The following is a 27,650-nucleotide window of genomic DNA, read 5'->3' as shown; positions in this document are numbered from 1 at the left end:
TTTTGACAGATAAGAAGAGGGCAGCAACTTGAAAGGAAATAAAACAACAAGGATTACCAGATAACCTTAGGACAGCTTGATAAGTGGCACTGGACAGTGAGACTGAAAAAGTGGGACAAGCCTCAATGCTTGTGTCACTGGTTATGAAAAAGCCACCAGAGTATGGAAAAGTAGCCGAATTTCTAGACTACCTATTCGGTTCAATAATTATTTCTAGAAATACTATCAAAAACTTTGCATAAAAAAATTTATCTAACACCATACAGTGCAGAATCTATTCCCTTTTCCTATACTTATTAGGTGTTGAGCATTATTACAAATCCTGGGCAGCCACATTTTTTGTACCTAGATTTTCATCATACAAAGCATTAAAAGGGCTTTAAAAGAACTAGCCATTTTCCTCCTTTCCCTTCTACAACACTAAACCAAAACCACAATTCATAAATACCCTTCTGTAAATTACTTAGGTCAAAGTCCTTCCCTCCCTGCAAATTCATAGGCTTTTTACTTTGAAAGATGAAGGAATAATAAGGAGAGGAGGGGGAAATTTTACATTTGACATGAAAATTTTAATTGCATTTTTTCAGAAAGAAGTTTGCATCATAATCTCAAAACCCCTGCCAATATTGAAAGAAATCTAAAAAAATACTTCAAATCAGGCAGAGTTTTAGCTTCCTCCTGCAATATTTTACAGCAAAGGAACAACTGAGAAACAAAGTTTAAGTGTTGTCTGTGCAGTAATCCTTAACAGATGGATGAAAACAGCTGAAAAGAAATCAGCCACAAACAAGAAGCTCAGTGCTTGTTGATATTTTCAGAGTACCAAGGCTGTTAATGGAAAAAGCCTAGTACTCATTAGTGGCAAATTAACTACCACAAAATATAATTTACTAAAATAAAATCATAATCTAAAGAACAGTAGAGGGCATGGAGTCCCAAGGAGAAATGTTGTGGGGTGTGTTTGCTTTGCTCTTTTTTTTTTTTAAATTTGTGAAGGGAGGAAAAGAGACCCTGAAAAGCCAGAAACCAGACACCCTGTCCCCCATCTATTTCATAAGTGAAAGGAGACTTTGCTGCATGATATTCACCAGCAGATCATATGGATAAAATAGACCCAATATTCCTGTCAAATAAGACTTCTACATCTGCCAAAGCCAACTAAGTTTTTAAAAACTTTACGCTCATTTGAAAAAGCTTACTTCTGTACAGGTCGTTTTCCCTCTTTGTGGCACTAATATTAGATAATTACTGGAATCAAGAGCATGCTATTGACAGGTGCCAGCTGTCTTTACCACGCTGATGTAATTTTAACAGAAAGAGTATTTTCTGACAGTCTGACAACAAGGAAGAAACTGTGATATCAAACAATGGAACCAGTTAAGATGAAAAGCCCTGGCAGCAAAACTACCAAGACAGTAAGTCTCTCCAAAAGCAGCCTATGGGGCAGGGTAGGGGGAGAAGGGGAAAGAGCATGCACAAAAAAACCACTCTTTACTGGAAAGCAATCCAGTGAATGACAAAAGGATACGCTGCCAAAAAAACTAAAGGGTAGAATTGTAGGAAATTCCCAAGTGTGCAAAATCGAGAGGAACAAGAGCACAAGTCAACTACCACAATATATTAAAAAAATAAGAAATTACAAGATGAAATGGAAATGTGCACATTAACAACAGTTGGAGGAAACAAACATTAAAGTGAGGACTGAGTCCATCAGTAACTTTCCTTATGCTTAATTACCAAGGAGTTGCCACTGGATTTCTGTCACTCATTTCAAGAGCGACAAAGGCAAGCATGAAGGCCAACTTTTGCAGCAGTGCCACCAGGCTGACAGGAATAAAGCAAGACTATCACTCTTCATGATGCCCGACTGCAGGGATTAAATTTTCTAATTATACCTCATGTAATGTTAATTAGTTCAAAGCACATAAATATTTAGTCTTTAAAGTGACCTGCTCAGCTCTACATGCAGCACAGGTTTTTTCCCCCTTTTCAGAAACAATGAAAATCTCCTTTTTTCTTCAAGGCTTGGTCTTGATATTTCAGAATACTATACAGTCTAGGATGCTAGGAGATCTGAAACAGTTATAAAACCAAACCAGTTCACAAGGAATAACACATGATATGCCATTTGTTTTCCACTGTATAACGGAGACTTTGTGCATACCTGTTCATATTATTTTCAGACAGGCACCATAAGAAAGTTAATTCTTGCAGTACCCAAATCTTTATATCCTGATGTTCATGGTATCTCCACAAAAGATAATTTTTATGTCATCCCTGACACCCCAGAATACTTCATTCAAGTATACCTCAATCTACAATAAATTTGGTTCCTCAAGTTACACCCTTGTGATTCCAGAAAAGAAGTAACAATGCTTCTTAGTGGTTAGTGCTGACAGCATTAACAGACTGCCTCTTCCCATGCTACTGGGCAAGAATCTAAAAAGCAAAGTGAATGACATCTTTTCTATCAATTAAACATCCTTTTAACTGAAGACTATGGAAACAAATATTGATAACTGGTCATGGGATCTGTGGTCTCAGGTAACTGGGACTATTATTCTAGCCACTGCTTTTCCTGCAATATGTATCAACAGGAACCAACTGCCCTTACTTTGTCATGTAGCGGAGTCAGAAGGGTCAGTTATTAACACTCTGAGTACAGAACTTCATGTAATGAGCCTTACTCTTTTCAGAGATAAATTACGAGCTTGTCTTTCCATGGTGATAAAGACAAAACACCTTGATATCAATATGACAAAGATATCTCCAGAAGTTAGTATATTTACTTTCTTTCCCTCAAGTTCAATGTATATTTATGGAAAATAAGACAGATCAATTTTCAAGTCAAGATCAGCTTAAGACAGCGTCAGAAGTGATTGTTAAGTGACATTTTGGCAAAGACCCTTCTTGGCAAAATATAATACTGCATGGAAGGGTTTTGGCTACAGAGTCTAAAGAATTTTCCATGTCCTTTTGGTCAACTGCTTGTCATTTTAAATTCAGGTGAAATGGTAACAGGAACATTCTGCAAGAGGCACAAATGTAGGTTTCCCACATTTTGTCAAGACCAAAACTGAATGAGAGAGGAATTCTGAACTACCAGATGACCCCTGAGCATCTTGCATTCTGAAAAGAAAAAAATAAGAGTTTCAAGCACAATCACAGCAAGGCCATTTACTGCTCAAAAGAAATGCTTCAAGTGTAGCTGATATCAAGGCACTCCAGCATGCAGGCCTGGGCCTTTGTCTTTTGAACTTAAGGTGGTTTTAAACTTATATTTTATGTTATTTTCTGTTTGGATCTTAAGATACAAAGGAAAAAGTATAAAAATAAATTCTACAATCTTTTCCTCCACCATAGCAGCAATAAGCTTAATACTGTTGTTGAAGTCCTACAAGTCTGAAGAAATAATTTCAAGACAGAAAGCTTGCCCACTTTTATTTCATAATTATTCTGAGGCAGCCAATAAAAGATGCTAAAAATCACCATAAGCAGTAATTTCATTCTTTGTATCACATGCAAAGATCTCTTTTTGGCTAGAAATGAATTATTCAGAACAAACCCTAAGAACGAGGCCTTAATCTGACCTCATATACCATACAATGAAACTTAGCGTCACTGAAGTAGCTGGAATGCACTTAAACAGCATTTACTAATCTCATAACACCTATGAGCTGCAGGCTCAACTTCTACAATGTTCAAGGAAAGGCTTCAAAGGAGCTGCTAACATATGAAGTGTTCCAAGTCCTTCTTAAACATTCATAGGAAATAAAACAGTAGAAGGTGACTCCTTCGGTATCATTTACAGGGTCAAAAAAAATAACTTCTAGTAAAGGCAAAAGAATAGGTAAATTACTGAATTTTTGAGAACAGAATGTAAACTGAGTGAGGTCCAAAAGGATTGCTGGTACTTAAATAAGGGTATTAAAAAAGCCACCTAGAAAAACACAGAAGAAAAGATCCACTGATCTGAACAGTAAGGATAACAATAATTGTATATTTAGCTTTTATTTACAGATAATGTTTTGGAATGCGTAAAAGGGAAGAAATGAAAGGTCCAAGTAAAATATAAATGAATAGTTAATTATATTAGTGTCTTTGAAGCATAAACCTAACTTCTTCCAAAAAAACCTCACATCACCTGCCTGGAGGAGTTGGGGGGAAGGAGAAGGAAGAGAAAAAATAGAAGTCCTGACAAAAGGAAAAAAAACCCTGAACTATATTACTGAAGTCTTAAAAAAATATTTGTTAGAAAAACATATCTTTATGAAAATGGCTCACTAGATCATGTAACCATTTGTAAATCAAGGACATAATTTTAATGATACAAGACAATATTGTGGAATATACTTTGCCTAACTTTTTCTAGGACAAATCCTTCAACTGTTATAGCTATAAAACTCTCCTGAGATCAGGAAAGAGAAGATAATCATTTACAGACTAAAGAAACATTGAAAAATACATTTCAGTGAATAGTCCTGTACATCACACGATGGGGAGAAGGACTAGATGTAATCATGAGTCTTTTTTTTGCTTAATATATACTGATCCTATTTAGCTCTTATTAATTAATAACACTGAATATCAGATGTATGATTCTAAATCTCCCACTTTCTCTAAATGACAATTGTTTCAAAGCAATATTGCATATACACTTAGGTATTCAAAGTCAGCCCAAAAGATTTGTCTTGAAATTTAAGCTCACTAAATTTTCTGAACAGCTAATGCTGGAATAGAGAATCAATCTTCACCATTACACCCAGAATTCATTGGAGGAAATGAGTTGAGTTGCTCAAGACAGTTATCTCAGTCTACTTCCTGCCACACAGACAAATAAATAAAAGCTATGTATCCATATATATATTTAGAGGCACCTACCTGCATATACATAAATATGTACACACACAGAGATTGTTTGATGAAAAGCAAGCACCAGTAACCATACTAATAAAATCCGTAATTAATTGCACCCTGATGTTTCCTCTCATATGTCTATCCCCCACTGAACCTTGTAATCACATCCTTGTCAAATGATGCATTCAATACCCTGGATGGCTGCAGGTACAGCCACTGACATGTTTTCATTTGTCAGCTCCTAATCTAGTGAGCCTTCCATCAAAGCTATTTAAAATTAATACAGTTCCTGAAGTACATGCAGGACAATTGCCAAATCCTTTCTCTAATAACTAATTACCTCCTAACTCGATGCCTACAGCTTAAAAAAATGTTTTGTTCTATTACAGCATAAAATGATGAGATCATCTCTCAAAAAAGCTCCAGCAAGAAAATAACAAATTTTAATTTTAGTCCTCTAGTTTTAACTTTTTCAGCCAGTCTCTCACACAAAACTACAAGCAAGCTAACAATGATTCAGATTTTCATAAAATTTAGGAGTAAACTTTGTAACTGATCTGTTTAAAATGTAACACTAACTCATTGAGATAGTCGGGATTATAAAATAAAGTTATAAACATATTAAAGAATATGATAATCACTATGTCATTATGCAAACCAAATTATGACTCAACATCTGCATCTTCAGTAAGCAAGCAAAAAGCAGGACACAACCAACATTATATTCAATGGCACACTTCATAGCCTCCTCCCAACGAGGCATGTTAGGAATCAGAAGTACCTCTGAAAGCAACATAGTATCCGGTCTCACAACAAAGAACATGCTGGCAAGTACAAGGAAACAAGAAGCAGAACACCTTAAATATAGATCAGTCAGCAATCCACAAACACTGACACCTGCACCTAAGAGCCCACATGCCTAATTCTTTAAGTCAGTTGAGAGGGTAGGTCAGAAAGCTTGACAAGCCCTTCCAGTTCTAACAAATGGAATACAATCAAGGTTGGTACTTCTTTTTAAGAGTTTTCTTACAAAGGCACTCCTGGGAGTGCCTGAAGATAAATGTTCCAATCCTTAGCAGATGGTGAAAAAGCCCATCTTTCCAAAGGCCTTTTAAAACTTCATTTTTTAAAATATCTCCAAGGTCATAAATATTATTTACTCACATGCAGGTATTTATTAAAAATACCCCTTAGCAGTCAATGTTCACTTCATGTATCTCCCATTTCAGTCAAGCAAGCTCTTTTTCCTCCAAAACACAGCGGCATTTACCTCACTGACCTTGGGACTGCCTTCCTCCAGTATTTCTCCCTCATCAGTTTGCATGGGAACAGGATCTGTGCAAAGCTCTGCAGAAATGCAAAATACTGCCTAGAACATAAAAAAGAAAGATATATTTTAAAACCAATGGTTTTTCTGCCTATAACACTATTATGCAAGATTGCGGTGCACATAAATAACAATTCTAGGCTATGACCTTTAATGTTACCATTCTACACGTGTTCACTGAATTTGTATGTTTTACACAAACAAGACAACTGTTATTCAGGATAAGACAAAACTCTACTTAATTAAGAGAAAAACGCACCTAATAGGAATATACTTTCTTTTTAATGTTTAAATAAGTCATTGCTGAGTATTGTGTTTACTCATTAAAGCTACAGTCCTTACTGACTGTAATCCTTACTGACGAGTAATCACACGGACAAGAGCTGAGCAATTCTTACTTACTAGGAAATAGCTTTTGTGCAAATATACGCTTCACAGATTCAGCTTACAGACAATCTAAAGGTTATTAGTCTAAAAAATTGTTAGACCTTCAGTGATCCACAGTACCTCTGAGTTCTTACTTTAGGGAATTTTTTCTTTACTCCATTTTAGAAATAAATACGTTCTAGGCTCAAAATGGTTCAGGGAACTGATAACATCATTCATCTTTATGTCAACATTTCCAGTCTAACCCAGGTCAATAGCTCCCAGTGTTTCCAATATTCAACACTACTTGGTAACTTATTTTTAAATTTGTTTGACAGTGTCAGTGCAGTTCCAACTAAGAAAGATCTACACCCTAGACTCCATTCTGAGAATTGTGAAGTAATTTATAGAAGAATGCAATACAGTTGGGAGACTTTAGTTACAAAGATTAGAATATCTTCTACTCCAGAGGGTGAGCCGTCTTTTCAGAGGTAATGGATCAAATTAATCCATTGAAGAGATCAAACACACCAGCATAAATTCAGCAGGAATCTCTCACTCTGAAAATGCAAGATGTAAGCTATCAGATCTATAACATTCCAGGTGGAAACCAAGGGCTCGCGCCAAGTCAAAAATGCTCATAAAGCCATGAGCTCTTGGCCTTTAACAGCTATCCCTCTCAAGATGTTGTAACTCTTAAACTGCACCAGCATTTAAAATACATTTAAAGTCTCTCCACTCCATTTTTGCACCTCAGCTACAGAGCTGCTGACTCTACTGTCACCTCACAGCAGCAACTCCAAGCACAGAAATTGACAACTTTGGGAGTGCAAATAGTAACGAGGTCAAAAAGGGAAAGCTTGGGAATTGTTCATCTAGATGCACCTCCTTCATTTCAAGGTTGAAGCCTGTCCATAAAGTAAGGCTGCCTGCACTGCCAGCATCCTCTGCATGTTGTGCATAGGTAGACCTCTTTCACGGCTACTAAGTTGACATAAGGAATGAAGACTACATTCTACAAACATAAAGGGCCTGAAGCTACAAAGTGTTATATACAACTTATTAAATCTTATAGCCAACAAGCTGTTATGTTCAGTAATATATATTCTCATGCAAAGCATGGGAGCTGTAAAGACTTACAGCATAACAACTTCCTTTCCTGGGGAAAGAGGAACGAGGATAAAGCAGAACTCTCACCCAAATCCTCACCAAATATTCTGCCTGCAGCATATAACCAGTAATTGTAGGTATCAAACGCTAAACAAGGCTTGTATCATGCACCTAATGCTAATATCCTCCTGCATATAACAAGTATTTGTTGCTGCCAGGCTATCTTCTGCTCTGCAGCAGGAGGGGAGGAGGACAGGGCAAGCAGTCCCTGTCCATGGTACTTCACCACGCTCTGTTTCTGAAACCCACTCCAGAGCTTCTGAAGCCTGGAGTTTCTGAGCACGACTTTGCAATATCAGATTCAAGGAATTAGGAAGCTCTTTAGATTGTTAGACAGATAGTCTGGTGTCTAATGGCCAAAACAACTTTGGCCAGAAGGATTGCTCTGGCACTGAATTGGCTTCAAGTCAGAGAAATGAGCAAGGCTGAACTTGAGCTACAGAAGCATTTTTTAAAAACAAAAAGCTTAGAACATAAAACAAGACCAAACAGGTCAGGTCAAGACCAATGCAAGGACGAGTCACTGTTCAGAATGCTAGAAGAACTCAGATATGAACATCTAAAAAAACGGCTGTGTTTATCTTCTGAAATATCCCTTGCTACGAGAGCAACGGAAAGTGGCAATATTTGACATTGGTTTTTATGTATGACTCCTGGAAGATGACAAGAAACTACCAACCAGTGCATCTCAAAGAAAAAACAAGAAGTCAGTAGAACTATGAAGTAAAATTAATGGAAAAGCTACAAGAACAAAGTATAAGCAAGCTCTCCCACACAGGACATATTGAATACACTGGAATTATCCATAACTCAGAGATCACAGTAGGAAATAGGAAAAGAGACATCTATAAAAAAGCAAATCTAATGGGAAAGGAAAAGACTTTATTCACTCACTTTTCATTTGCCCCATAATTCATGTTTTATCAGCTTTTATGTTCAAGACAGATCAAACTATTTCATACAATGCTCCCTTAGAGTGAACTCACTCACATGGGATGGCAAGAAGGTGGAAGTTTTGTAATTTACTGGAAAAATTCACAAGGCAAAAAGAAAATCCACCAAAAGTATCTTGCAGATGGTGTAGGAAGACCCTAAGCCACAGACTGCAAGAGGTGTTGCAAGAGGAAGTCTTGCTGAACACTACCCTTCTGTTGTATTTTTTCCCCATTGCATTTGATTCTGGCTTCTTTCAGGAGACAAATCATCAGGCAACAAACTACGAGCCCAGTTCAATACCATCATTTTTATGTTCCTTGTACATACATGAATCCTTGATTCCCACATGGCCACTGGCACAGAAGTGCTATATTTCAAATTTATCTATTGCCAAAAGCAGGCATTTGGGGATTTCTGAATCCATGGGAAACTACCTACCACTGTGGCAGACTTTGTAGCAGTCATTTACTACTGAGGATAACTTCTCAGCCAACAGAGTGACTGCTTAGTGCCAGCATGTGAAGAAATAAAATAGTTATTCTATGTTGTTGACACTGCCTCTTCAGCTCACTAGCTTCTGAGCAGATGAAGGGCTGAAACGCGCAGCCCTGGTAAATTATTTTGTATACAGAGGATACACAGGCAGTCAGAATTCGTACTAGTGTCTTACAGGATTGGAAAAAAGGCCAAATGACAATAGGCATTTATTTACTTATTTCCAATATTTATGTGACAAGCCAGCTTCCCAAGGGATAAAAATAGCTAAAGTTTATAGACAGTCCGTTTAGATTTTCAGACCCAACATCTATCAAAGTCACTCTTGGAAAAGGTCAAAAGTACGATAATCCTTCTGTTCCAATCTTGCATATACCCAGCAAAACTACTTCAGACGGGACTGAAATCTGCCAATGTTTTAATTTTTCTAGAAGATACCAGGTGAATTAATCAACTTTGGCTTGAGTGAGGACTCCAAGGAAGGTCTGACAAACAGCAATGCACAGGTATGTCCACATAGGATGTAACACGTACATGTCTGAAGTTAAGAACTGCAGCTAGTTCATATTAGCAAATGTTTTTACCTTTGAGAATAGTGTGTCATCACTGTACGATATTTTAAAATGAGTTAAATAAAAATTGTTCTTAGGAACTTTAATGCCTACTGCAATATTGTCATGTCATAAAACAATATGACTTTGGGGCAATCCAGTTTGATATTTAGTCTTACTTATGTTCCATCTCCTTCTGCAGCAAACGTACACATTTCATTCAGTGGTATCAGGATGATGGATGCCACTACCAGTCAAATTCAGTGTAAGCAGGACAGTGCAGAGCACCTTATGGATGCTACCTCTTTGCTACTGCATTCTAGTGTGCTCTGACAAGTCACCATTACAGACAGTGAGTGGAACTTGAAGGTAGGTCCCAAGCTCTCTCACAAGAGCACAAAACAGAACAGGCAACACAAGCGCTCCTCAAAGATGGTGATCTTGTATATGTGGCATACTTGGAGAAAAAAAACAGTTAGAACAAGGCAGTACTGTAGTGAACTATGTCTTAAATAAGACTGTGATTATTTGACACAATCATATTGATACATGATCGTAACCATTAGTCTCTAGGTGCACAGAAAAAAAGTGTTAATTTTTAACAGATGGTACAGCCATATTATATCCAACTGCTACAGCTTTACATTACATTGAATTTGTTAAGAATGTATAAAAGCAACATAAAATTTAACATATGGAAAAGAACAGAACTTTTTTGTCACTTTAAATGCAAGTTGAGAGGTACTGAGATGAAAGCAAGAGCATCCAGAAGATAAACAAAACTTGAACGTAACTTCATTGCTTGTAGGAACTAATCATTAACCAACTCCAGTGACTTTAAAATCTCATCATAAAATGTATCAATTTTCAAAGAAAGCCAGTATACGCATCAACTTTAGCTGACAAAAACAAATCGCATCAGGCAGTTACAAAAAAAACTTCACACCCAAACCCACAGGAAATAACACACTAGAAAGTATATGAAAACAGCAACATATCCTACAGTTGGTTAAGAACTAGAATAGGCTACTGCTCACCTCCAACATTCAAGAATGCAACACTGAACTTTGTTTGATTTTTACCTTTGACAGTTTCCAAGGGCTGCCAAAGCCCACAAGGATCCGTCCTGGCTACATTCAGTGCAAAAACGAAACCCTAAAACGAGACAAAAAAAAATTTTGAAGGTCAGCCAACTGTGGGCATTACTACATAAAACATACAAAAGTGAAAGTCAGTTGTCTCCAAAGCTCAGCAGCCCTTACTCCCAAAGCATTTAGAAAAAGCCATATTCATCTTAATAAAATCATGTAGGGTAAACAAAAAGCAGTAATCACAAAAGAAGCAATACAGCCCCTCTCCCCTCTGTAATTTATGCAGTATTGAGGAGATGGGGGAAGAGCTACAGTTAGGGTTTGAGTTAAGGAGAGAAGTACCTTTCTCCTCACCATTCTTCCACTTCAACTGCCACCCCAGTCTAAGAAATTATTCTTCAAAGGCAGGAAATTTACTTGCTGAGCATTTAGTTGCTGAGCCTTAGGATCAAGTTTAACCAAATTCAGGTTTTTACAGAATAAAGTTGCACCACTGCTGGAAATGCATCTTTAACTACCTCAGAGAAAATGTTATTATACTGTTTATTGCTTATCCGTACGTATTACTCGCCCATCACCACACAACCTAGACCAACAATCATTTTGAGACAAAAAAAAAAAAGTCCTTATACTGTGACCCACCAAACCATTTAATGTATCTTATACATGTGTCTATAGTATTTAGTCTGCTGGTTGATTAGCTTGCTCTGAATCTTCACTAAATACTATAGCCTGACACTGAAGTCTAACAATGTACCTTGCATACTGCTGCATGACAGAAACCCACAGCTGATACTGAACAGGAAATTCCCCTTCCAAGGATTTACTGTCACTACCAGAGTTTCGGTAAACTTTGCCACTGGAACCACTTGGGGGGGAGGGGAAGCTAACATTTCCTCAAAGGTATAATGGCAAAATGGCAATGCCTCCTAAAATTAATGCCATCATTTAAACTAGGCATTGCAAATTTTATATGTACAGAAAGTGTTGTTTGGCAGCAAGTTACAATTTTCTCATCATTGATCATATTATCCTTTTCACAACAGTTTTTAACTGTTTACTTACTATGTATATGTACAAAACTGAAATGTTCGTTTTTTCATCCAGAAATGAACATCCAGGCAAAGCACTATCAAAGCAGATGTGCAACATGCTCAGTCTTCTCAATCACTCTGAAGTAGTTTTCCAAGCGAAAAATCTACATTAAGTACATCATCACCTTAATATTATATCCCAGAAGTATCAGCAACCTTAGAGTCCACACCCAAACTGAGAATATTTTTACCAGGCAAGGCACTTTAAATCACTGTTAGAAACTAAGGTTCTGGTGACAGAAGTGTAATAAAACTCGAACTCTTTATTACTTTTACAGTAAGTTAATGCATACTCTGAAATGAGTAAGAACCCATCACATTTACCACTTTTGTAATGCTTCCTCCATTGGAAAAAAAAAAAAAAAAAAAAAAATCACTGCTTTCATCTTAGCAAACTAAGTAAAGCAAGTCACATTTGCCGGGCTTGACTAGACAGGAGATTCAGGAAATACTTCTACTGAAATATATTTGAAAATAATACATGGAGGTAAACCACCCTGTTGTCTGTAAGCTTTCAATTTTCCTTATTAATTCCCAAAACTGTAGGGAAAAAAAAAGAAGAAATGATTCCTTGACTGAATGTTAAACTATCATGTCCCTTAAAACATCTCAAAAATATCCAGCCACACCATTTAATACACTATTATTAATCTACGCAGTCAAGTACACAATACTTTATAGGCGGAGTCAAAGGCTGTTGTTGACTTAGCAGTTTTATGCATTTCTGACACGTACCTCCAGCCAATGACAGTATGAGCCAAAGAGCAAGACTAATGAAGTGTCTGGGCAGTTTTTGACACCATAGGGTCTGAAGCTGGAGAATAGGAAATATTGCAGAAGCTGGCCAAAAAACCAGCTTTTCCCAGAAAGGGGTTGTTGCAGGCTGGATACTGAAACACCGTAGCATTAGTATCTAGCAAAAACATTCAAAGTTCCAGCCAAACCACCACATGCTTACGGACCACTAATGTCTCCATGGGAAAATAGAGAACTTCTACTAATTATGCCAATAATCTGTCTTAGCTCATTACAAAATCTTATTCATGAAGGAGTATGGATTCCTATCCCTAATTGAAAAAAGCCTCTAGTCAGTATCTAACTTTTAATAGATATAAGACAAGAAAAGACTGATAGTCATCCTCCTGTTACTCTGACAAATTTAGGCCTATGTTTCTAGAGCAATAAAAATGTTAATTAGTGAAGTCAAAGGGGCACAAGAGAGTAGAATCCACTGAAAACAGTTTGGGTTAAAGACAGAATGCAACATGTAGCTGAGTAGGACTGCAAAGATGTTACAGCAAGGGGAATCTCGGTGTCTACCACAGCCAGAATATAATTTAAATATCATGCATACATGTCCTCCTAATTCAAATCCTTAAAGTATCTACTTCTGCCAGCAGCCAGGGCTTTAGGATACATCAACCTGCCTGCCTGGACTGCATAGGAAAACTTTTAGCCAGGACAGCAGACAGTTTGATTAGGTAGCCAGAAGGGAAAGGAAGGAAAAAAAACAAACAAAAAACCGCCCGCAATTCATGCACCATTCCTCTGCCAGAACAAAGCCGGAGGGGACCTCCCCCTTCCCTCCAAGAACTGTGACAGTTCATAACCAAGTATTAATAAGTGAGTGTTGTAGTTAGCTGATTAATTCCAGCACCCAGACACACAGAAAAAGATCAGACTCAGTCTCTATTATCTTGCCATAGCAGAAACAATTCTTCACACCTACATACTCCTGGTTTACATATATTAAGTCCTGCCCTGACAGACTACAACTGTCTGCATGTACAGTGTAACCCCCCAAATAAACTCTATGTATTTCTAGTTCCCATACAGTCAAGTGCAGCAGTTTGCTTAGCTGGGTTAGGGAATCTATGAAGCAGCAGAATACCCTGTATAGTCAGGAGTCCTAATCTCAGTACTTTTCCTCACGTATTTTTTAGGGTGCTGCATATCTTCCCACATTTGTACACCAAGTCCTTTACTTACAGCAAATACCTCCTTTCTGGTCACCTCACATAAACTGCCTCTGTAGGAACATCAAAATAAATACTCCAGGTGCACAGAACTGAAAAGAACAGGCTGCCAACAGGCAAATGTTTTCTTCAAATTCTCCCCCCCAAACTCCCATCCAAATCTGGAGAAATGGTAAACACTGGTAGCATGTGTGACAGTTTCCTACTGACTATGAGATACGACAGAACAGTAGGAAGCTCTAAAAATATAATTTCTATTCACAACTGGGAAAAAACATGGGGTGAAACTGATTTCTTGTACAAGAACTAAGAGAACACACGCGTGTTCAAGGAAAGTGATTACATAAACCTGCAGTAACTCCTGAATAGTAAATATCATGTGTAAATATTAATCCCATTACCCACCAATTGTTGGGTATTTAATCCTGTTTTGAAAGGATAACATACCAGCAGCACTGAACTGGCTAACACTCAAGCCCATTTCAAATCATTCAGAATCCACCGCCCTGTCTTAACCACAGTTAGAATTAAATACTTCAATTTTGGTTTTGCAAAACATAACCGACTTCCAGGAATGAAAAGAGGTCCAGAACTACTGGTTTACCACTATACATCCAAGTTAACATCACTAAAAATCTAAATTATTCCAGTTGCCATTATTTAGGCACCATAAAGGAAAGGTTTGTTGTGAAGGTAACCAACAGGTGGCATGTTTCTAAATTCACTGCATCACCTTGTTGGCTGCTGCTCATGCTTAATGTACTACAGCACTATCTAGTGACAAACTGTTCCTGTCATTGGACTAGCTGCCACAAACTGAGTATTTTTTTTTCCTGAGCTTCTCTCGTTAACTAAGAGTGTTCTGAACATTATTTCCCTTCAAACAGTACATCTGGAGACAAAATGGAGTCTTTGCTGCCACTGTGATTTAACTGTCCCTTTGCTAAGTGGGTAAATGTTTGACAGCAGCAAATTTTAATTTTAAACTTAGTTCTGACTTACATTGTGGAATGATTCTGATAAAGCAACCAAGAGCACACACTCTGCTCAAAAGGCCTCAAGCTGTCTAAAAACATCACCTCACAAAAACCAGCTGCTGACATAACTACACAAAAACATCACATACCCAATTAAGATATTGGGAATTTGGCTTAAAGTCATTCACAACTTCAAAACAATATAGAAATATTTCATTTTTTTTTCATCTACAGCACACTGGCACTGAAACAGTCATTATTTACTACAAAAATTACTCAGGACAATCCAGGTCTCACTGTGGTAGTCCTTCTCCACTTGACTTCACTTTTCAAGACTGAAGAGGGAAATGTAACCTGTAATCAATTAGAAATAATTCAGTAAAAGGAGAGATGCCGTTGGCGCTTCAAAGAGGATTTACAACTTCTTTCTTTCACATTGTTTAGAACCACCTCTTTGGATTAATTAGGTGGAAGGAAATCCAGGAAGGATTAGCACTTCAAGTAAAAATTAACTGAAGATATGACTCAAAACAAAGCAGCTGGGAGGAATGGGAAAAGGCAAAAATGCTCAGCCTCTTATTAGAAAAAAAAATAAACTCCAGAGAAAAGCATTCAGCAATGGCAGCTGAGTATGCCACAAAATCACTGTGGTATTCTACAACAAAACATGACATGGGATAAACTGTCCATTATGGTTAATTCTGCATTGGCTGCACAACTTCATATTTTGTTCAATATTGATTTCTCTGCACTGATGTTTTTTGTACTGTATGAAAAATGGTTCAGCTGTTAATGTAGATATGACACAGCCACTGTCAACGACAAGATAAATAACTAACTTGGAATAGATATTACATGCATTAGTCTGTCCTGTTCTACGGGAACGTAAGAGTAGAAGGACTACACAGAAGTTATGCCATTAACCTATATATACAAAACACAAGCCCCAATTCACTTAAGTCTTTTCACATCAACAGCCCAAATATAAATTAGCAAACTACTTCATGAAATAGAACACTCCTGAAGATATGAGTTGGGTTTTGTTGGGTTTTTTTTGCTAGATGGACAATTACACAACATGATCTGCTCAAGAAAACCCAATCATTAGTGAGTTTGGGGTTTTTTTTTGGTTCAAGAAGATCTCTCTTTTTTACTCAAAGTTAAGGAGGACATGAGAAAAAAGTGTGAAAGGATACTTTCTCAAATCACATTTGTGGGTCTTTTTCTGAGCAAACTAGTAATATTTCTTAACTTGTGTCTACATAATGTTTAAGAAAGCAAAAATTTTATTCACTTTATCACCTGGCTACCATATCATCAGTTTCAAAAGCAGGCTAAGGAATGGCAGCCCTGGACTGCACAAAAATTGTCCTAAGTCAGACTTTCTATTTAGAAAATCACGTTTAACTCTTGAATCTGAAGACAGCCTTAAAACATGAGCAGAAGACAGAACATTGCATCATCACTTTCCCAGTGTTCCAAAACATTTACATAAACATTTAAGGTGCTGAATGTTCCTCCTCCCACTAAAAGAAAAATAAATTGAGAAGTGTATTTTTAAAAATTCCTTGCTTACACCTTTTTACCACTTTTTACTGCACAAAGCAGAATAAAAATTTAGTTCTTTCCTGCTCATGCTGATTTTGCTAAATAATCTGTTAAAGGTTACAGTGAACATAAAAGGTATTTGTCTCTACTTTACCTCAGCAGGCTATCGTGCACTACACATCTCTCCTCAACTGTAATCAAGGTTACATCCCAACTATAATCAGTCCAAGGCTGCCAACTGGTTAAGTTTTCCCAGAGTCACTTGTGCTTTGCCCCACTCTGTCTTTTCAGTGTGGCTAAAGCATATATATACACACACCCACGTTTATATACGTATACACCTATATGTGTGTGTACCTATGTATGTATAAGCAAAACATTCTCAAACCTATTTCTACTTTTTCTCTTCAATTCCTTTAATGCTCTACCACAATGTTTATGTAAACTATCGAAACTGATGCTGTCAGGAGTACTCTTTATCTTAACTGACCAATAGTGTCTTTTTGACAGTCAGCAGATCAGTAAAAGTTTTGGTGATGACTGGAGCATCTAGGAATTAAAGCATGATGAGTTGAGAATACTGGCTACTTTTTCCACTCTATATCAAAGTTCTACCCAGCCAACGTAATGAAAGAAATTTTTTAGCAAGGTTGGAAACAAACTATAAAAAACTCATTCTTTTCAATCCTTCATCTTCTGTTCTCTTAGGGCTTGCAAACTAATGCTTTTCAGGCACAAAAAAGGGCTATCTCACACTGCTAATACTGCTTCTGCTTGATAATGGTAGCAATGCTTGGAATCCTAATCGTACACAAGTGGTCATCACCATGAGTATTACAACTGTCATGTAATTTAATGGTGCCCCGTGGCAAAAATAGGGATTCAGCCAACCCACTCAAAGCGCCAGCAATCCATGTACACTAGCATTCCCAATGATTCAGCACTGCTGGACCAAAACCAGTACAACAGTAGCAAGCCTTTATTTCGGGACACTTGCAAAATGACAGAAAATCTTCAGAATACAGAGGACTTGAGTTTCCTGGGAGAGAGGTGAAGAGGAGGGAGGATGTTATACTAGACCAGAGATTTTAAACATTTTTCCTCATCTTAAGCAAAACGTTATGATGAGAGGGAAGCCTATTTCTCAACAGCTCAACTTTAAACCTGAAAGCTATAAATAACTACTTTGCTGCCAATAATCCCAACAGTATCACCCCATCAGATTGTTCATACTACAAAAGACAACTCGGGATCGAAGGTTTTCTTTTGAGCCACAAGTAGCAGTTATCAAGTCCTATGTAACAGTACATTTATCAAAACCAGCAGTAGTAGCTAAATTAAAACTGGTAAAGTAGTAAGCAGGCATGTGGACAAGAGAGGGGGAGGGGTGGCTTATCCACTGACACATTTAAGTGGCAACTTCAGCAGTTACAAGAGTGAAAGACAGAACTACTAAAACTCATTCAAATGGATCACAGGATTGGAAGGTACTGCATCTTTCAAACTCTTTAGTTCTTACTATCTTCCTGTATTATAACTAGAAGAGTACCGAAGTTGCCTCTGTTAAACTATCCTTTTGTTTTGTTATCTTTTACAATAAAAGCTGCATTGTTAGGAATGCACACCAGTGCGGCAATACTGGTGGCTTGCTCCCACCACAGTCAAGACACAGTCATGCACAGCCTGCTGCCCGTAGAGGAGCTCCGGATCACAGCACTACACCCCGTAGTGCAGCTTTAGGTAGATATTTATAGCTAGACTGAGCCAAGATTGGGCCAAAGGGTGATGGAGAATGACGTTTAAATCACAGTTTGCTTTTATTTTTTACTTCGCTCTTTGCTAGATTATACCCTGAAATTTTCTAGGTTAATGTTCCATATTTATCATGTTTCTAATCATTAATAACCACGTTTTTTGGTTTATAGAAAGACATTTTGGCTTCCTACTAACATGATCATATATGCAAAGAAGTCCAAGATCTTAACACTATCATTGTCAAAGAAAACAAATACTGAGTTTTTAAGCAAATAATTCTAAATTATAATTGCAAACACCAACTTTCAACATAGCCAGCTGCCAAGTTCAGCTTCATCAATATTTATAGCTTGACATCAGTCTGAATTGTACTTTTCAGCTATTTAGGCACCTAAAAAAGGAACAGGAAGCTGATTTTCCAAAGTCTGCTCTATATTCAACAATGTTTTTTCAATCTTCTTTAAAGAAACAAGGCAATACACTTTTTAATGGTTATTTTTAATTTGAAAACAAAATGAAAGTTATTAGTGATACAACCCTAATCTTCAACACTGCAGTCTCTGATAAACATGCTCAGCTCAGTTAGAACTACCAAATGTGGAACTACTTGCAAGAAGAGTTTTGGACCTGCTCAAGTATGTGTGAGGCCAGGGCCCTAAATTTTCAGTCTTTTGGGTCTGGCACAAAAGAGTGATTCAGCATTCGCATCTAATTTCCTCTGAAAGTTGCATTTGAAAGATAGGTAACCAATCTTTTATTATTTCTGCTAAAAATATACACGTCTGCCTTCTGGCTACCTACTTGCAATACATGACAATCGATTTTCACGGTCAAGCTCTCCCACCATATCCAAAAACCTAACTCTTCACATTTCCTCCTAGGTTTGAATGTTTTTCATTTTTATGTGTTAGCTTTTGTTCATCCTTTATTCAATCTTAAACTGTAGTAATAAAAATTCCCAGTTATTTTTTGAGTTAAAATTTTGTAAAACTAAGTTACTTTTAGTTTATTTGCATACCCAGCTGAAGCAGGGGCAAGTTAAGCTGATACACAGTATCCATACACAAGGCAGTACCAGTTTATCTAGTTACCTAAACTGGTGAAAGTAACCTTATCCAGCGTTGGATAAGTACAGGGTTAGAGCTGGAGACAGAACAGACCAATTATGTCACTGTATTCTTGCCCTGAGGCCACTGCTATGTTCTGCTGTCAGTAGCGTTTTAACATTGGCTAATAAGCAATGGAAAAGTACTTCATACAATGAGACTTCTACCTTTTTTTCCCCCTGAGACACTAGTCCACAAGCTAATTTACTTATCAATCAACAGGAAGTCTTTCTCAATTTGAATCCATTTTCTGCATTACATGAATTGCCAAGGACAGGGAAAAGAAAGTTGGCCTTTGAATATGCAAGAACCAGAGGAGTTAACTTCTGACAAAAGAGGAGATTATCAGCCAGTTTTGGTTGCTTCTCCATGTACTCTAAAAATTAAAAAGGCCAAGCAAAGAAAGCTATAGACAGCTAATTTACTGCAACCGCATAGTTTAAGGAGTGAAAAAGCCTCCATGTGCAGCAACAAATATTTTTCCCCCTTTCAAGTACCGTTCAGCAAAGTGAGTGCCATCAGAAACATAGGTAATGCTTCCCTAACATTTTATTAAATAGCAACATTGAAAACCAACTAAAATCTGCCCATGTTCTTCATCATGCTGTCACCACACCAGCCACAGAAAGTAGATGAGCAGATCCTAGAACCCAAATATTTAACAAGCAAAAAGCACAGCTTTTAATTTAAGGGGAAAAAAAAAATGAGTTTAAGCTTTAGTATCCCACTTTGATTTGAAGGGCTAGGAACCACATGAGCTGTGCCTGCATGAAATCACCATAAAAAAGATACTTAACATGCGGGGCAAGGGAATACTAGCATAAAGACAGTATTCATCTTTAAGAACTTCCCAATGTGATAAAAATTTCAAAAATATTAAATATTGACTTTTTTTTTTTTTGCAATGTCAATGAAAAATAGCCTGTATCTTGATGAAAAGTTCCAAACAAGCAATGTGGCTTGATTCTTTTTCATTCTTGCTCTCATCAAAAAAGAGACTCATTTGCATTTTTAATGCAAGAATAGACATCTGGTACAATGCAATTAAAATCCAACAAGGCAGAATCTTAGCCATTTGACAAACAGAAAAAGTCAGAAAGCTAATTTGAAACAAATTCCTCTCGTAACCCAAAGACATACGGAAGGATATGAATTTAAATTACAATGGCTGTAATAGTAAAACTTCCTGTGTGGACACACATTTGTGCCAAAGTACTCTTTTTTTAGCTTCTTACTTAGAAGCAGTTTCAGTTGAAATTAAAAACAAAACAAAAAACCCAAACACAAATTTCAGAATAAACATGATCCCATCACAGAGTTAAACGGCTACAATTACAGCAATATAAGAATATTGTTATAAAGACACAAACGTACCCAGGAAAAAAATCTCAACACAAAAATCCTAGAGAGCGTCACAAAGATAGGTACTAAAAACCATGAAGTAGCTGAGAAGGTTGTAAAGCAACTATTTCATGCAATGTGTTATGGCCTTCTTAAAGTGATTTTCAGCTGCTTCAGGTCAAGAATGGATCATAATTCATTTTGGAGTGAAGTATTTTGGTTTCTGTGAGAAGCTGAGGTGAAGGGACACATTCCCTTCCTCATCTCAGAGAAAATTTTTTAATCAAAAGTTTACACTAATATGTTCTCTAGGTTTGTGTTAAAGACATCGTTCCTCGAGCTAGTTGCACCCACTAATATTAACAACTTACAGTTTCACAGCGTGCAAGCAACAGAAACCTTGGACATCTCAAAGTGTTTCACTGTATTAGTAAAGAAAGTGAATGTATAGGTGACTTAACCTTCTACAAAAATCTAACTTCTGGAAAAACTTTTAAATCACAAAGTTATGGTAGTGCTGTATAAAAAGCAGATTCTACTGTCGGCTGTAGTGAGAAAATAAAATATACTCTATGGTATTTCAGTAGTCTCCAGAAAGGGTCATCAGGTTATTTCTGATCCAAAAAATGCCCCAGGAAGGAAGGTTTTCAAATGTACAAGTGAAGGGCTAGACAACCTGTGTCTTTTCAGCCACACACAGCTCATAAGACATCCAAGTTTATAACTAGACCATGCTGACACAGGGTTGCAAGGTAATTTATATCTCTTGGCTGTAAGAAGCAGCAATAGAAGATGGCCTACTCCTATTAATATTGGTGGATCACCCAAGGGCCAAAGCTTGTTTAGTCCACAGTAGACTGGCAAGTCCCTGGAGAGTTACTTCTTCCTCCTAGAGGTGAACCCCTTCCCCACCACGCCTGTGATACACCCATGAGATTTTTGCAGAGAGGTTACAGGGCCAAGAAAGCCGATAGCGACTGCCTTAAAGCAGCACAGATGTTTCTCAATTCTGATCATGTGCAGACTTAATAGACCAGTCTTAAAACAAGAATGCCAGCGTACAGCTTTTCAAACATTGAGCTTCTTGATTTAAAATCATACTTCCAATTTAACTTGTGAAACTTTCTCACAGTCTACTTTCGCCACATGAGGCACACAAGAGAACTGCAAGGCACAACCAATGTTTGTTGTAAGAAAAAAAAGACAGACACACTCAAGTAGGAAAAAAACCTGCAACCCTAGGATACAAGATGACCAGAGGAACACAAAGAAGCATTTTCAACAAGCACAGTAGAGGCTAGAATCTGAAAATCTCTAAACTTAACAGAAGAAAGTTACGGGTATTCATAAAAACCATGTTCTTTGTGGACTGCTACCAAATCAAATCGCGTAAAAGAATAAGTTTTTCCTAATACAGAACAGACTTCACTACCAAAAAAAAAAAAAAGAATACGCTACTGAAGAACCTTTTGTCAGGTTGTTCTTCACTGTAGTACTTATATCACTGTCAAGAGCTACAACAAAATTATAAAAATTAAATGCAAGTAAAAACTTTAATGACTCTTTTCTTTGCTACTCATTTAGATTGCTTAGAGGGCTTCCCCTCACACAGGCAACACGATATTATTCTACCACCTTTTGCCTAATCCTCCGTCAGACTATCTAAAATTATCAACTCTGTTTTGCAACTTTGCTTCTTATCCTTTCATCCACTAATTAGCTTTTCAGCCTTCAATCTTCTGCCTGACAGGGTCAAAATATATTGACTACCAGTTTATACTTTACACATTTATTCTGACCAGTGCCCTATAGCATGCAGCATGACTGCTGCCTCATAGTACCTCCCATTTCTCCTGACAAGCAGTAAGTTTCTCCACAGACCTAAAAGCTAAACTGGGTAAGAGCTACTTTCAGATCCATTTTACCCTTTTAAATAGATACTTAAAAATTTTTTAACAGTGGAAGTCTCAGATAGAACATCAGTTTTCTTCCCAGATTTTTTCACAGAGGAACTATTGTGTTTTTTCTAATCCACGGACATTAAATCAGGAAATACATGCGAGATATCCGATTTCAGAACTACTAAAGCTGACAAGGCCCAGAAATGCAATCCGTACTGACTAGCTGAAACTGGAAAAGGTCATCTCCATAGCTCACTACATGGTAAACACGGAGAACATCCAAACTCTAACCACAACCCTTACACTGATGAAAACTTAAAAACCTCAGAACATTCCCCTACAACACGATGCAAACCATAAGTGCAAAACCACCCTCTCCCTCTTACCACTATAAGAAGGCAAAGGGAAAAATTATTTAACATACTCACTGCCTACTGTTTTAAAGGAGAAAAAAAAAAATAAAATACACCAAACTCTTTTCAGCAAAGCGTGCTTAGTTCCCTGAAGAAAAAAACACTAAAAGAAGGTATGAACAGTAAAGCAGAGACATGTAAGGAAGTATAAGAGTTTCACCGTCCGCTGAAAGTGACAGCCATCAGAATATCCTTATTACTATTACCCTAGTCACCTCACAAGCAGAAATACCAACAGGCAACTACTTGTCTGACAGTGACAGCTGGCTCAAGTACCAAAAAGTGCCCCTATTTTTATTAGCAGATAGTAGCAGAAAGTTTAGTTTGGATTCAGGAGAAATTAAAACCAGTTCTTCAGTCCCTATTCCACAGATTGTTTGCTGAAAGACCAAGCGAACTTAGCATATATATTTTATCTGAAAAGGGAGAAAGATAGTAAATGTTAGGCTAAGGAAGACTATCAGCAAGAATCCATATCTTATTCTACCACATCTGGTCAAACAATTTTAAACAATTAGAAATATATGTTACTGTTTGCTCAACATCTCTGTGTTAAGTTCTTGCTATTAGAAATGAAGACCGACATCTTGCAATTCTTTCCCCAAGAGGGTAACGTCTCACAAGTAATATTTCTGAAATTGTAACAAGTAGATCATTAAAAGCAAATCCAGAGATAATTCAGGCAATCACATTTTATAAGTATTGAGGTGACAGAAAATGTTTAAGTTAGAAGAAAAACACTGGTATTTATTTGCTAGTATCAGACGCTTCTCCCCTTATGTATGTGCTAAATATGCTTAATTTGTAAGATGACAAACAACGCCAGTTCTTCACAATGACACATTTACTGGTCCAGAAATTGTACACAGAAAAGGCTGAGTGAAAATTAAAATCTAATAATAAAGAATTGAATAGCTGTAAGCTGTAAGGTACACTGTAAGTAGAGGTATTGCAGAATTTGTAAGTCTTCAGTATAGAAAGAATTTGTAAATCTAATAGCAGCATTAGAGAGCAATTACTGGGAAAAGCCATTGCAAAGAAGCTGGAAAATGATAGTTAATCATTATTATTACTATCATTGCACAAACAAGACAATATCTATGTATAAAAAGACATTCTGAGAAAATAAATAATAATAGCAATAAGTGAGTAGGACAAGAGACTTTGCGTCCAAGCATTCTGCAGAAAATGGAGAATAAAGTAACTGAACCATTAAGTAGACTATTAATAAACTCATTCAAGTCAATAACTAAGCTCCTTAGACTTATTCTATGATCTCCAGTTCATACTGCTTAATTGTAAATCCAATCTCTTCTGCAAGCAGAAATACATCAGCTTTACTGGAGGAACCACCCTCACCCCCCCCCCCCAAATTCAAAAAAAAAAAACAAAACCACCACAAAACTCAAAAACCCAAGAGAACAAACCCCATTTCGACATGTTTTGTAATTACTTATTCTATAGCAGTCCTCTAATTCTTTCCATCATTCTGGACACAGCTATTCATCCTGTTCTTCTAGATGCAGCTACCTCTATATATGACGTATATTATGCATTACTTCTGCAGAACAGATTTATTTCTGATTTCCTACACTACCTCAGAACTACACAAAATTATCTCCTGAAGCTCTCTCCTCTTCAAGTCATCTTTCAACATCAAGTTTTAATAATCATCACCAAGCAAAGTCACGACACACATTCTACCTAAATGTTTTATTAGACTCTTCAGTCACACAAACTCTGGTAGATGAAGCTGGTTTTAATTCAAGGTTTCAAGATTTTTATTACCAAATATTTGAGCTTGTTATTTAAATGAAAGCCTAGATTTACAGCTAAATTTGCAGCTGAGCTATACAGAAACTGCAGTAACTCACCAATTCATAAGGCTGCCTAATAAAGAGACAGACTGTTTTATAATGAAGCATACACATTAGAATTTTACCAATTAGCCCTGAAACATCCGAGCTACTTCTATACGTATGAATAGTTTTACATGGAACTGTATATTCACGAAACATTTACATGCAATATAGCTAACCAAGACGAAAGTAAAAGGTATAATGATAACCTCACCTAGTTTCTATAGAGAGAGATGTCCCTGCACCTCATTACCCCCAGAACTCCACAGCAGAAAAGCCAACATACACTTATACTGCTCTGGGCTCCATTCCCCCTTCCCCAGCCTCAACTTTTTGCAGAGTGATTTCTTCACTGCAGAATTGACTAGCTCTACCTGCAACTTAGGTGAAAAGTCACACTTACACACTCCCTGAGGTACATGCACATGCCAAGCCCTGAACTAAGCGTGAATCGTGTAGAAAAACTTGACCTTAACTCTAAATTCAGGACCTCAGGTAACACAGCAGATGAGAGCAAGGGTAAAAGCTTCCCAACAGCTCGCATGTTCCAAGGAATCTGTACCATTACGAGTCACCACAAGAGAAAAGGGAATTGTTGAGTAACTTCAGTGTAGACTAACTACAAAGCTGCTTGAATTTGTGCATGTATTTAACAACCCTGAGAATCTAAGCTATTACTTCTCCAACACTTGTAGCCAAAACTAAAATCCAATTCACTGGATAGCAATATTACCGGAAAATACCAAGTAAAGCAGACCTTTCAAATACGGGGCTATACAAACCCCAAAGATCTATCTACTGTTTCTCAGGAAGATTTAGAGTTTTTGTAGAGGATGAAAATGCAGCAGTGAAACCTAACAAGTCATGGTTAGAAAACAGTAATTATGGATTGTAAAAAAAAAAGTTAACTTTATACAGAGATAACTTAAGAAATATTCTTAAGCACAGTGAAATGTTAAACATGGGAAAACGTAGTACTGTTTAGAGTGATAAGCACATCTACTTTAGCTAGGAAAACACTTTGTTGAAACTTGGTTTTATCCACCAAGCCTCAGCTCTGTCCGGTGGTAGATACTCCTACGTGCATTTTCATCAAGCTGATTTGAGCTTGTAAGATACCATGCTACATGCAGCGTTATCCACAGCCGGTGAAGTGTCTCCAGAAACAAACATTCGCTCATTTTGCTACGAACAGCTCGGGAAACTTTTTTTTTTCCTTTCCCAGCCTGGGACACACCTCTGAGCACGGTCACTCCTCCCACCCACATACACACATTTTTACTAATATCATGTTCAACACATTCAGTGCGGCTTGCAGTGGTACCAACCTAACCTCAGCACCGTCCCCACGCCACACTAAAACACTTTCCTCCCCAACCACAAAAAGGCTCCTGGGGGTCTTTCCGCCGCTGTACGTTTTGCCCGGCCTAGGCGGGAGGGCAGACAGCTCTTCCCCGGGCTCGGCAGCGGCCTCGGGGTGGCCCGCGCCTCCCGCCGAGGCCCTGTCGGGAAAACCGGAGGGAACGGGGGGACAGACGGACGGACGCACGCACGACGACCCTCGGCGGCGGGGCGCAGCCGCACGTGAGGCGGGCGGCGCGAGCCCAGCTCTGCCCCGGGACAGGCGCTCGCCGGGATGGAGGCGGCGGGGGGGTGGGAGGGGGGAAGGGAAGGGGGGGGAGCAGCAGCCCCGGCGCCGTAGTGGCAGCGCCCTTGAGCCGCCGCTCGGGGCCCCTCCCGCCGACCCGGCCTGGGCCCCCCCCTCCGTCTCCTCCCCCCCCGAGGCACCGCAGGTCGGGGAAGGGGGGGAGGGGGCGCCCGCGCTCGGCGCCAAAGGCCCCCTCAGAGGCGGCGGGAGTGTCCTCGGGGCGGGAAGGGCCCTGAGGGAGGCCCGCGGCCCGCCCGCCCTCCGCCATGGGCGGGGAGAGGAGGAATGGTGGGGCGGGAGGGGGTGTGGGGGGTGCCTGTCCCGCACTCACCGCTGAGGCGCCGCCGCGGTGCGCTGAGCCCCCTTCTCCTCAGTGCCGGGGGCGGCTCCGCCCGCCCGGGAAACACGGACCCAGGAAACAAACGTGAAGAAGCTTCGAAAATCGCCTCCCCCCCCGCAACACCTTCCAAAAACCTCCACCGAAAAAAAAAAAAAAAAAAAAAACCCCAAACTTTCCTCGCCGCCGTCTCCCTCCCCCGAGGAGCACGAACCCAAACACACCGAGACACGCCCCCGTGCCGCCCCTCGCACCGCCCATTGGATGGCGCCCCGCCGACCCCCACGATGATTGGCCGCTCTGCCTGCTCGTCTTCTCCCTCCGCTCCCCTTTCCGCTTCTACACGCTGCCCATTGGGAAGAGCCTCGGAGATCTCTCCGCCCATTAGCTATGGCCCACGTCAATCACGGCGGAACACCCGCCTCTCAGCGCTTCCAATTGGGCCGTCGCGTCACTACGCCCTCACTGATTGGCCTCACTTGCTGACTGTCATCGGTTAATATTGCCCCCTTCGCAACCCTCACTAGCTCCCACCCCTGCTTCCTTTCTGCCAGTTGGCTGCGAGATTTGCCCCTTAAATGGGGCACCCGCTCGCCCTCCCCTGCTTGTCCCGCCCTTCCGCCCCACGGATTGGGTCGCGGGTGGTACTCTCGGACACCCATTGGAGAAGGGATGCGCCCGTTGCACCACAAGCGCGAAGGCCCGCCCACCGAGCTGCTCTCCTTGGCGGCCCCTTCGCGGCAGCGCTGGGGCTCTCCTCAGTTCAGGCAGGAGGGGAAGCTACGCCAGTGTGCCTAATTCATTTGCCGGCCCCAAGGGCGGGGCGCTGTGACGGGCACACGCGATAACGAGTGTTATCGCTCAGCTGCGATAGGCGCCCCCCCACCCGCGGAATGCCAACA

General features: G+C 39.0%; 1 protein-coding gene across 11 annotated transcripts in view; it reads right to left on the bottom strand.

The window, feature by feature from the left end:
• TNRC6B (trinucleotide repeat containing adaptor 6B) overlaps window positions 1–27,237 on the bottom strand; it is a 135,744-nt gene extending 108,507 nt beyond the window's left edge. For 5 of the 11 annotated variants that reach the window (XM_075077725.1, XM_075077763.1, XM_075077779.1 and 2 more), the window contains exons 1-3: window positions 26,743–27,237; window positions 10,785–10,857; window positions 6,128–6,226 (exon numbers count right to left, since the gene is read on the bottom strand). In XM_075077725.1, coding sequence (XP_074933826.1) covers window positions 6,128–6,226; window positions 10,785–10,857; window positions 26,743–27,133 — 563 coding nt within the window. In that variant the 5' untranslated portion in view covers window positions 27,134–27,237. The remainder of the gene's footprint in view (window positions 1–6,127; window positions 6,227–10,784; window positions 10,858–26,742) is intronic. The other 6 variants (XM_075077743.1, XM_075077753.1, XM_075077789.1 and 3 more) reach the window with 4 other exon arrangements.
• Window positions 27,238–27,650: the final 413 nt, after the last annotated feature.

This window comes from Phalacrocorax aristotelis, chromosome 1 (genome assembly GCF_949628215.1).
Source record: "Phalacrocorax aristotelis chromosome 1, bGulAri2.1, whole genome shotgun sequence".
In the NCBI taxonomy this organism is placed as follows: Eukaryota; Metazoa; Chordata; class Aves; order Suliformes; family Phalacrocoracidae; genus Phalacrocorax; species Phalacrocorax aristotelis.
The sequence above is the reverse complement of the archived record's forward strand: the minus strand, read 5'-3'. Positions and strand labels throughout refer to the sequence as shown.